Source organism: Neopelma chrysocephalum, unplaced genomic scaffold (genome assembly GCF_003984885.1).
Source record: "Neopelma chrysocephalum unplaced genomic scaffold, ASM398488v2 Primary Assembly neopelma1_80b, whole genome shotgun sequence".
Lineage (NCBI taxonomy): Eukaryota > Metazoa > Chordata > Aves > Passeriformes > Pipridae > Neopelma > Neopelma chrysocephalum.
The window spans coordinates 7,054,715-7,066,928 of record NW_020897742.1 but is presented as its reverse complement, the minus strand read 5'-3'; the positions used below and the strand labels follow the sequence as shown (position 1 = coordinate 7,066,928).

At 36.1% G+C, this 12,214-nt stretch overlaps 1 protein-coding gene across 3 annotated transcripts in view; it reads right to left on the bottom strand.

Annotated features, from left to right (window-relative positions):
• The window catches only part of KIDINS220 (kinase D interacting substrate 220), a 78,696-nt gene that overhangs the window by 39,975 nt on the left and 26,507 nt on the right, over nucleotides 1–12,214 (bottom strand). For all 3 annotated transcript variants that reach the window (XM_027690145.1, XM_027690146.1, XM_027690147.1), the window contains exons 14-21: nucleotides 10,145–10,324; nucleotides 9,605–9,770; nucleotides 8,542–8,693; nucleotides 5,897–6,186; nucleotides 3,533–3,673; nucleotides 2,662–2,905; nucleotides 2,418–2,506; nucleotides 1,292–1,436 (exon numbers count right to left, since the gene is read on the bottom strand). In XM_027690145.1, the coding sequence (XP_027545946.1) occupies nucleotides 1,292–1,436; nucleotides 2,418–2,506; nucleotides 2,662–2,905; nucleotides 3,533–3,673; nucleotides 5,897–6,186; nucleotides 8,542–8,693; nucleotides 9,605–9,770; nucleotides 10,145–10,324 (1,407 nt within the window). The remainder of the gene's footprint in view (nucleotides 1–1,291; nucleotides 1,437–2,417; nucleotides 2,507–2,661; nucleotides 2,906–3,532; nucleotides 3,674–5,896; nucleotides 6,187–8,541; nucleotides 8,694–9,604; nucleotides 9,771–10,144; nucleotides 10,325–12,214) is intronic.

The window sequence follows — 12,214 nt, the reverse complement described above, 5'->3', positions numbered from 1 at the left end:
AAAACTCAATAAGGAATTTCACACAGCATTAATTTCTCAATCTAAATACAGAAATTCATGCGAATATTTTGACAGATTTTCTATGCACTCACATACGAAATGTGGTCAAAACAAGTTAAGCATACAACTGCCAACTTCAATAGCCAACACAGTAAAATTCAGAGCTATAAAGAAAGGACTGTTTTATATTAATAAGGTAAGGTATAAATTACAAAAAAAGTTATTTAAAAAAACTCAGAAAAAGTTAAAGCTGCAGTTTATGCATTGGAAGTTTAGCAAATTTTCTAGAACTGCTTTATCAATTCTGGTAATGACATGTAACTTACAGCCTGAAGGCTCTGCTCATAAAGCTGTTCATGAAATCATTCTGTGTAGCCACAGATTATACTGCATTAAAAGTGTTCTTGCAAGGTTTCTTTTTCATTTAATTTTACAATTAACAGTTTGTGATTTTGTTATAGTTTCATATCTGTACTATAATTTGTCAAAACAAGACATTTCACGCTACAAATTGCAATGACAAAGCTAGAAGAATGCACACTTATTTAAAAGATTAGCTCAGAATTTTAGATCTGTTGCAGATTTATGCTCTTAACTACAAACAATGCAAAAAGTAACTCAATTTGTTTGTTCTGAACCAGTTAGCTGTAGGGCTACTCAATGCCTTTAAGTGTCTGTAATAGAAAAGACAGTAAAAAATCATTCCCTATTCACTTACTACATGAAACATGATTTTATAAAACCTCCATAAATCCTTTTCCAGTTATTTCCAGTTTCTAAACCTCAGAGAGGTTTAGAAAATACAAGTCCTGATTGTATTTTGTTGAAGAAAAATAGGTCCAAAAATGCTTTCATCAGCCCCACACAATCATTGAGAACAATTACTCCAAATATCCATAGCAAAAATGAACAGGAAACAAACCTGGTTTTCCCTCACAGCTTACCTTTTCAGATATCATCACTACAAGCTTTGTTCACACCAAAGTGTTATGAAAATGAAAAACGTATTTTTCTTACCTCACTTCAAAATTTAAAAATACAAAACTTTCTAAAAATGTAGACTAAAATCATTTTCCTCCCAACTGAAGTCAATATTATGTAAGTTCTTCATAGACATAGAATGGTCTATAAGCTTTTCTCACACTCTAGGAGAGTTTGCTTCAGGAAGATTTTCAAAATCAACACGTGGACTGACTTGTTAGATTTAGTTTACACACTAAAAAGTCTGAGTGTAACTACAAGCAGCCAAAACACAACACTGGATCACTGTACACAACCATGTCACACTTACCTGTCACTGAAACAATATTTAGCAATCTTCTCATGGTCTGGGGGCTGATATCACTGAACCAATCCTCTGTAACCAACAGTTTGGTCAAATCAAAAGACATCTGGCGGGTAATGGTACGCTGCATCTGGCGTCTTCGGTAAGTATCCTGATAATGACACAAAAAAGTAAAGAATATTGATTGGCATCAAAATGTTTTGTGTATTTGAAATACTTCCGTTTTACTTGATTATAAAGTCAGAGCTTTTGTGTCCATGAGGCTGACATGAAATATCAAATGTATTTATCAGAACTTAATTCTGATTCAGCTGTGTAACAGCTGAACATGATTTCCACAGAAGCCAAGAAATGGGAAGAGTTACACATTTTACTTCCACATCAATTCTGAGATGGTAAAATAGATTGACACAGAACTATTTTGTAAAAAGTTTACTAATTTCAGTATTGCCATCATCTTTTCCTACTGTCCCTCTAAACTAACTGCACTTTAAAATTAAAGTGACTGTCAGGTTCCTCTGCTACATAACTCCACAAGTCTCTACCTATGGAAGCTCAAAAACCTCAGAATCCTCAGACTCTGAGGTTTCGGGTTGGTTTTTTTGTTTGTTTGTTTTTTTTCACAATTTTGGAGATCCCTTTTATTCAACCACCTTCTGATTTTATGCAAAGATGGGAAAACAGAGCAGAAAGCAAGAAAAAAGCATGGTGGACATGTTGCAGTAAAAATCTAGTACTTATTATTTGAAATTCTACACTTACTGCCCCTTGTTGCAACATCCTGCAATAAAGTGATACCAGGTTTACACAAAAAATATCCAAAATATACATACATACATAGATCATAGCTACTACCAGATTTGCTGTATCATCTCAGCGTTCACAGAGAGCTGAATTTAATTTTTGTGGAAAGGAACACTTTGGTGAGCAAGCACACTTCTTCCTCTTTGACAAAACGTAAGTCTACTAATTTAAGAATGTCCTTTTCCTACATGGATCATTCATAGAAGTTTCATAAGAACGGTTTGGTAAGTCTTTCATGTTCGTATTATTGAAAATGTGAAAGGAAAAAAAAAAAGAAAAGAAAAAAGGTTTTACCAATATCTCTATGTAGTCTAAAAATCTTTCTCACCCGCCTATTAAGAGCAGTTTTGCTACCAAGCTTGGTCATGTCTCCAAGACTGTTCTGAGAAACTCTCCTGTCAACCTCTTCATGCAATCCTATGGAAGGGAAAAAACAGGTGGGCATTTTCTCCATTCATATACATTTGATTGATCTGTAAAAATAACACTAATGACCTGTCAATTATTTAAACAGCTTGCTCAAAACCCCAGATTCTTAGATCATTGGATTTGTAACTCTTGCATAACCTTACCTGCATTATCTGTATAAGGAATGTCCCCATTGGTTGTTGAAGCCACCATCAGTTTTTTTGCATTACTAAGCCCTCGGCTATTCAGAAAAACAGGCAAATGGACTATGTTTCGCATGTAATCATGTCCATTTATGTTTGAATCGCGGAGAACACTGTTGAGATTCTGGTTAATAGCCTTTATAATAATGTGTGGGTCACTTGCAAAAATAGCAATAAATGGGCCTTTTGAAAACAAGACTCGCACCTGTAAAAAAGTAGATATTACAGCCTGTTAACAATAATTAACTGTAACTGCGGATCTTTTGAACATCTGATTCAACATTTTATATTCATTCTGTTCAAGTTATAAACCTGAGAGGCCAAGAGATGTATAGAGATGTCACCTTCTTCAATATGAGATACCTAATGTTAGGAACTTATCCACAATTTGAAATAAGTGTACTTGACAATTTAGCCGTACAGCGGAAGTCATCACCAAAGAGGTATCATGCAGAGGTATCATGTCCCAGCCCCCACAAATACTGAGCATCTAAGTATTTTTCATCTAATGGACTTCAAGGGTAAATGCAAAAAACCCTCCAAACATTGTAAGTTTGTTTCATCAGGATAAATACTTTCAATAGTTTACATCCAATTATTTCAAAACTTTTCAAAAGTACTAACGTGACTTAATTGTCAACTTTTCAAACCCACCACTCTTAGCATTACATTTATGCCAGTGCGCACAAAGTGGCGCAATGTACACATAAACCTACTACAACATAGCCTTCTTTTTATAGAAAATACACAATAACTGCACGTATCGAGCTCATCTATGGAAGAGATCATTCATATGATCCAGAAATTATCTTTAAAAAATGACCCAACTCACAGTATCAAGCATCTGTAAAACTTTGTCCTGTTCACAAGCATCCAATCCATCAATAATTACAACAAGCCTCGTCTGGTTCTGAGTGAAGCTGTCAATGGTTTTTGCCATTTTGGCCATCAGTTCCACTTCACATTTCAAAACCTATAAAAAGGAAAAGCAAAGAAGAAAAAGAGATCTCTATAATACTTTAAACTCATAAAAATATATATAATTCTTTTTGCAGATTGCTACTTCTCCCAAAAATGCCTCAATAAGGTTACAAGAATAAACTTACAAATACTCAAAGCGAAAGGTCCTAACATGTCACTTCCAACATTTTAATTTCTTATTTGAACAAAAATGTACAGCTTACACACATATTTCACTTTGAAGTAACAAACTATCCTTATTTAAATTCCATTACAATGTTATTTAAGAAACTAATATTCACACACTGTAAAACAGTATTTCAAAAGTAAATAAAAGAGTATTTGTAGCTTCAACTAGTCCTCAAAAATTGCTTGGCATAAAATGTACACTAAAATTTTCCATCTGCCTTCCAGCCAAGCACATTATGCTATTACTCTAATGCTCAGTCATTCCTATTCAAGATATGCAATGCAATTTGTTAAGTTTTTCGATATTGTTGCACATTTAACACCCACCCTTAAGAGAGAAACAAAGGTGGAATTTGCCTGCCCTAATTTCACCAATTAACAGCTAGACATTAGAATCTGACTTATTCATCACTAGATTCATCTTGAATGTGCACATTAAGACGACATACAACAGATGAACAACTCTCTGGAAATACCCATTTTTCTTCTTTGACAGCAAAGGGTGAACTTAATTCCTAAAAGGCTGAAGTTATGTCAGATAAATACCACTCAAAGAACAACTGTCAAGAAATACAGTACCAATACAGATAAGGTTTTCTGTGCTGCAAAAACACGGCACCAGGCATGCTGGCATCAGACAGGATTCACCCTTCTCAAAACAGGAGAGTCTTTGCCCAGGAGAGAGCAGGGCTAATTTACAGAGCCTTAAACCAGACATGACAGGGGAGGGGCATAATATCAGGCTTGCCCATGACAAGCTGTGTGATGACAAGCCAAGGTTAGAGGGACACATTGCTAGTGAGGGCCCTCTCTGCTGGAGCACTGGAACACTTTTGAAGTCTTATGGCAGCATGGCCAGTAGGTCCAGGGAGGTGATTCTGTCCCTCTACTCCACTCTGGTGAGACCCCACCTGGAGTGCTACAACCAGCTCTGGGGTCCTCAGCACAGGAAGGACATCAGTGTATTGGAACAAGTTCAGAGGAGGCCACAAAAATGATTACAGGGCTTGAGCACCTCTCCTATTAGGAAAGGCTGAGAGAATTGGCACTGTTCAGCCTGGAAAAGACTCTGTGGAAACCTTTATTGTGACCTTCCAGTACCTAAAGAGGGCCTATAAGAAAGATGAGGACAAACACTTTGGCAGGGCCTGCTGTGAGAGGACAATGGGAAATGGTTTTGAAAACTGAAGGGAGGTCGATTTAGATTAGATATAGGGAAGTTTTTTTATTATGAGGGTGGTAAAACTCTGGCACAGGTCCCAGAGAAGTTGTGGATGCCCCATCCTTGGAAACATTCAAGGTCCAAGCAGCCTGATCTCATTGAAGATGTCTCTGCTTGTTGAAGAGAAATTGGACTACCTAACCTTTAAAAGGCCCCTTTCAACTCAAACTGCTTTATCATCAATGAAAAATATTTGCACAACATATTGTAATACAATATATTAGCTGTAACCTACAGAGGTAACCACCATGATGCTAAATTTTACTGTCAAATAGGAGCATATAGGAGATTTGATGACAGCCTGATGGGTATAGTTTTTATCAGTTTATAGATATAACCCAGTAAAACAATAGTATTTTCTATAATTTTTCATTTAATATGTGAACTGTTTTGGAATGTTCTTCTGGTGCTAAAATTCCTTTCTTAATAAAGAGGTCTTGCAGACAGACAAAGTTGGGCTTGGTTTTTAACCTGCAGAAGGTTCACAAAGTTATTCTTTCTAGTCTTATGATCTAGAGTAAACTCTTACTAAATACTAATAGTTTAAAACAACTGTTTTCCTAGTACCTTCCTCCCAGCAAAAAGAAAATCAGAAAACTGAAAACTTAATCCAAATTTAACACTCCTGATTGAGCAGACACATCTTATATACTAAGCACAATTACCACTGGCACAGAAGTGTTCCCATCAGTAAAAACTCACCAAGTCTCATTCTCCAGTTGTAAGACTTGGCCTGATTAAATAAATGGTACCCCATCTTAAGAATGCTCCATGTTTGGGGGTTTGTTTCAATTATTTTACTGGTCAATTCACATAAATGCTTACCTTCATGAACCCCTCGCTTTTCAACTTGTGAAGCTTGGAGGCAGCATTGTGAAGGCGTTTTCTCTGAGAATTCAAAACTGAATCCATCACTTGCCACCACGTGCGGCAATTCAAGAAAAAGGCCAAACCAACAATACAGGTCACTGTTATAAGAATAACGTTCACTGTCATGTTGGCTGACTCCACATTAAAAATCGCCAGCAGGGCAATCGCAGAAACAACACAAGACAAAATAAACAGGAAAATCACAAAGGAGGGGAGGCAGCAAGTTTTCTTCCATTTCTTTTTACCTAGAAAGCAAGTATTTGCTGTTAGAATGAATATACAGCGCAATGACAGTTGAGTACAAAATTAACTTGCATACTTCTCAAGAAACACTAACTTGCAAAAGCTTACTGCAGTATTACCACCCAGCCACAAACCTATGGAAAAAAATTTTCTACTATTTGCCAAAATTCTTGGAAATTACAAAGTGGAGATATTCCTTTAATCTTCAGTTTATTTCCATTGTTTCAGGAAACCCACAATGGATGGAAATGACAATCATTAAATAGATTTCATATCAGTGTTATCACTCCTTTGTGGCATCTCTCTGTAAAGTGTATTCACGTAAATAAATCCTAGGAAAACAGTACAGTAACTACTCAGTTTTAAACTGGAACCTGGTACTGCCATTGGAGAACTAAAACAAAATTGCAAGTTGCAGCCTGAGACCATCCCTTCTTGCACATTAAAACAGACACAAACAGGAGGACATATGGTTTGGACAGGGCCTCAGAAGAGAACACAGAACTCCTGACTTCAAGTGGATTGATAAGGAGGAGACAAAGAAATACTGCAGTTGGAGCTTAGCACACCTAAATCGGTGATCAAAGAAACAGCATTTTCCAAAGCAGCAGCCTCTGCCCTTAGGGCCTGTACCATCCAGTGGTGTACACACCTAGAAGATTGCTACCTTCTGTACACAGTTGTTGACAACAAAGAACAGACCACAGAATGACCTGAAGCAAAATGCTGACAGCTAAAAACCAGCATTTGAACTGGAATGGAAAAATCAAATTCCAAATATGCTACATGGAAAGAGTATCCAAGGTTTATACATGGCCTGTGTATGATACTCTGCACTGGGGCATGAGCTGGAAAGGTCTTTCACATCACTCACCTATGTGACACATAGGATTGTGCTGCAGGACAAAGAAACAGAAATGCATAATGACAGGAGTGAGGGGCAAGAAATAAAAAATAACAGCTCAGTTATAATTATATTCAGTTCTAGACATACTGAAGCAGGAACGAAAGCTTCCTCTTGCTAGAAAGAGACAGACTTGGATTAGAGAGACACATAGGAATCAACAACAATGAAATGATAATTGAACAGGCTTGTCTGCGAGTTTACAGATGTAACAAAAATTAAGGATAGAGAAGACCAAAAATAAGCCTACATGGAATTTCTATGAACATCTAGAGACAATAAACGTATGACCCTGCACCTGAAAACAAGAGAAAAGGAGATGATGTGCAAAATCACCAAATAGATAAAATAAATTTTAAAAATCAATGAAATAATTAGAAATAACATGGAACGGCAACAGAGCCAAGGAATGCAAGAGAAATGTAAGATTAAAAATGAAAGGGAAGACATGATTACTGCAAATAATCACAAGAAGCCAGCACTACAGTGCCATTCCCAAGACAACTTTGGGAGAAATCACAGCATCATGAAAGCCGTTTCACTGAGGTTAAGGAGAAGAACTGCAAAATGCCTAACATGGAAAAAAAGGGTAAAAAATTGCACACATCCCTTTCATAAAGAACATGCAGTTAATTTCAGAAAGAAAAAGTTATGTTCAGCGCACAGCTGAGCATAGCAAACATAACATGTTTTTTCCACCCTCTGCAAGACAGAAGAGTCTAAACATTTCACTTTGTGAGAGAAGACAGCAACTAACAGAGTCCTCAATTTGTGGACAAGGGCAAAATTAAACAAGAAATAATTGACTGAAACTGAACTCAAAGTATAAATAAGTCCTCAATTAATTGAAAGCTACCATCTAGAAACTCTTTCTTCACAATATCACTCTGTCTATTTTTTTTTCCAGAAATCTACATATGGAACAGAAGAAAGCTTGTTCCATTTGGATCAAGCAGTAATATTTATTCCCATCTTACCACAACTGATGATGGCAATTCATATCTTTGGACCAACATATTCTACACATTTATTATTTCCAAGAATAAGTAGTGGTCACTCATAAAAGCTCTAAATTAAAATCTAATAAACTAAACAAACTTCTCTTAGCAATACACAAAAGCATACTTTTCCCTTTACCTGACCCAGACACAATGACTTAATTGCTATGGAAATATGCTGTATCTACAAGGATGTAATGTGAATATACATTTCCATAGGCACTTCTAAAAACAATACTTCATAGAAGATATTCCTTTATTATACCAATAAAATCAAGATTAGCAGAGAAAATGGGGCATTCTTCTCTCCAAAACAATAAAGATTTTCCCCTTCTGTATGAATTTCTGCATGGCTACAACAATTTCTAAAAAGAGCTTATAAAGCAAAAAACAGAACCCCTGGTAACAGTGCACTGAAATGGAATAATCAGAAATGTCATTCAGGTAAAAAAAACCTTGTGTATCTTCTGTCTTGAAAACTCGAAATAGCCTTGTTGCTAAGAAACCAAATTCCCTTTCACATGCATCAGAGAGGGTAGCAATCATCTCAGCCAATGAAGTTTCTCCGCCTACACTGGACAGTCTATTGTAGTCAGTAAACAAAAATCTGAAAGAGAAAACACATGTTTTTTGTATACTTTAGAAAGCTTAAAGTACTTTCTGGCAACCAAAAATAAAATCTTGCTGCATCTCTGCAGCCAGAAGTTTTTTTCACGTGGTACAAAATGTAAAATACTTGAATATTTCATTTTTTTAAAACTCTACATGGAATTTAAATGTTTCTTCTCCATTTATCAACTTCTTCTTTGCCCCACTTCCTATTCTAAAACTTGATTTCTTAAGAAGATAAAAATGATCACATCACTAATGGCACCTCAGATGACAGTAAAAACATAAAAATATCTTTATGATGTCAAAATATAATATTGACAAGTATTTTTAAAATTGCATTCTCATCTATTTTTAAATATTTATAGAGGATTAAAAAAAAATTCAGAAGCACAAGATCACATAGAAGCACCAGGAGGCTAAAACAGAAGTCTCTAAACAAGAAGTAAATGAAATGATAAAACACATGGCATAAATTTTCTTGCTTTCAGGTAAACTAGAAGCTTTGAGCAGTCTGATGCTCTACTTACAGAAAAAAGACAGAAAAAAAAAAAGACCTTACAAGAAGCAATCAGTGAAACAAGCATTAAACATAATATGCAATAAGCTATATCAGAAAATTCTTATTTTGTCTGGTACAAATTTTTATTAGTCTGATAGTCAAAACCCTTAATTGCAAAAAGCAGTAACTTTCATCAACATAAGCAGATTGTTTTTCTTGAAAACACTACTAATCTTCTTCACATTGAAAAGTTTAACTTCATGACCTTCTAGGGCTACTGTTTTTCAAACACAAATCTCAACAGCTTCTCATATGAAGATAAACATGCACATTAAAATGCACAGTTTGAGGAGTATCAGAGTGAACATGAATGAGTCATTCATGAGTAAAGAAATGAAATAACTAACCTGACAGGTAAGGCTTTAGTGGTTTGCTCTGGTAATTCTGGTGGGTTCACAAACATGAGTTTGAGAAGCAACTCTAAATATCCAACATGTCTTGCCAACCGTGTACTTAACACCCAGGCCCAGTTCCATCTCTCTCCTTCTCTTCGACCACCAAAGTAAATTACAGCTAAAACATTAAAAATTAAGATGATGTTATTGCTTCATTTCAGTCAACATTCACAGCTGAAAGAACCAGGAAGTTTGAACACATGAAGCATGGAGTTCTGTAAAAAAGGTTAATGAACTTTTAGCAGTTATGGCTAAAAATGAGAATGGTAAGATTAACACAATGAAATTAACATTCAAAATTCTTCTTCGTTTTCCAGAATGCCTTCTCACAAATTATATGCAAAAACACAAGGAAAGGGTCCAAAGGGGTCTTATTTTCTACAAAACCATTTAGTAATTTTTTTTCTGAATCACGAAGCAGATCTACAAAACAATATTTAATTCAAAAAATAGTTAAAAACCTTCACAAACTTCATATAAAATAGGACTTACTAAAGAAAATGTAAAGAACTGCTAATAAGCTGAGTGACACTGCTATTCCAAGCTTTGCATCCACTGTGAAAGCAAGCAATAAACCCAGACCTCCACACAGCAGAAGTGTGAGGAATACAATGAGCCAGGAGAACTGAAACAGAGGTTCAATCTGCTGTCCTGCAAAAGTCTTCATTTCATCTAAAACAAAAAGACAAAGATCAGTTAACATATGAAATAACTCTAGAACGGATCATATTTGAAAAAAAAACAAACACTTTTTCAGTAGATTGTACAACTTATCCCTATTACTGATCCAAAGAAAGACATTGGATGCTTAAATTCTTCTTCAAACATTAGTGCAAAACCCAAAATTTTTATCCATGCAATGAATGAAAATCTTTAAATACACAATACTTGCACTCTTTGCTGCAGATTTTCTACTTTTAAAAGCATATTGAAAGTCATGCCATTTCCTATCCTACTTCAAAAGTGTAAAACATGTTTTCTGACACCAAGAAAAATAAATCCACCATATGTGTCGAAAAAAAACCACTCAACCTCCAAAATCTCCACCATTGAAACAGGGACTACATTCCTCAAATAGTCAGATATAACAGTACAGTTGAAGGCTTCAGCATTTATTTCTGTTTTGCGATTCCTATTTAGTAACACAAAAATTCATGAAGAAACTTATTTAGGTTCCATTGAATAAGAAACATCAGATACACAATCCAGAAGAAAAACATGAATGAGGAAGAGGAAGAAAACACTGAAAAAGTGTTTTAAACATGTAAGAGCTCACCTGCAATAAACATCACAGTCAAAATCAACATGTTTTCTCTTTATAACACGGGGCATGAGGCAAACAAAATGAATGCAGAGCCCCCATTTTGGCTAATATAGAAGTTTTTAAAAACAGAGAAATCACAGAAAATAAGAAACAAGAAGACAGGTAAAGGTATTCTCAGTTTCTGTGTCCAGTTCTGGGCCCCTCAGTTCAGGAAGGATATTGAGGTGCTGGAGCAGGTCCAGAGAAGAGCAACAAGGCTGGTGAAGGGACTCAAACACAAGTGCTATGCGCAGAGGCTGGGACAGCTGGGGTTGTTCAGCCTGGAGAAGAGGAGGCTCAGGGGAGACCTCATCACTCTCTACAACTCCCTGAAAGGAGGTTGCAGCCAGGTGGGGGTTGGTCTCTTCTCCCAGGCGGCTATCAGTAAGACAGGAGGGCAAGGTCTTAAACTCTGCCAGGGGGCGTTTAGGTTAAATATTAGAAAGAAATTCTTTACAGAGAGGGTAATCAGGCATTGGAATGGGTTGCCCAGGGAAGCGGTGGATTCTCCGTCCCTGGAGGTTTTTAAGATGAGACTGGATGTGGCACTTAGTGCCATGGTCTAGTAACCACAGTGGTAGTGGATCAAGGGTTGGACTTGATGATCTCAGAGGTCCCTTCCAACCCAGATGATTCTATGATTCTACATCAAAACATCTCAGAAAAGCATCCTTTGTTAGAAAAAGCTAAAACTGTAAATAAGTTGCCTATTTCCACTGGGGAAAATATTGACTCACTTCATACACTGCATTTGCTTCCCTCTGTCATTTCAGATAGTTCAAAAAGCTTCAAGTAAATAAGAGGAAAGGGGAAGATAACTAGATGCAAAGCAATTATGCTACAGAGAATAAAATATTAATAGCCTGAAATTGTTTAAACTTAAAAAAAAAAAAAGGCACATAGATTGCACAATAAATAAATACTGCAGCAGAAGAGGTCTGAATCTGATTTGACACTCAAACAGGCCCTGCAAGGCATATTTTGGCAGCCAGACTTTCAGTTATACTTAAAGGATAGATTCACTGCTGCAGGAAACTCACTGGGCAATAGACAGCAACATTTAAAAGACTGTCTTGACATTGTATAAATGAACAAAGCAGTCTATGGAAGAACTAACCACAGCAGAATTTAAATCCTTTCATCACAGAAACAGAGACCAGATACAACATTACATGGACCAACAATTCTCGCAAAAACTAATAACTCCCATGTAATGCTTTCTATAGACAGATTGGAACCTACAAAAAAGACTAAATCAA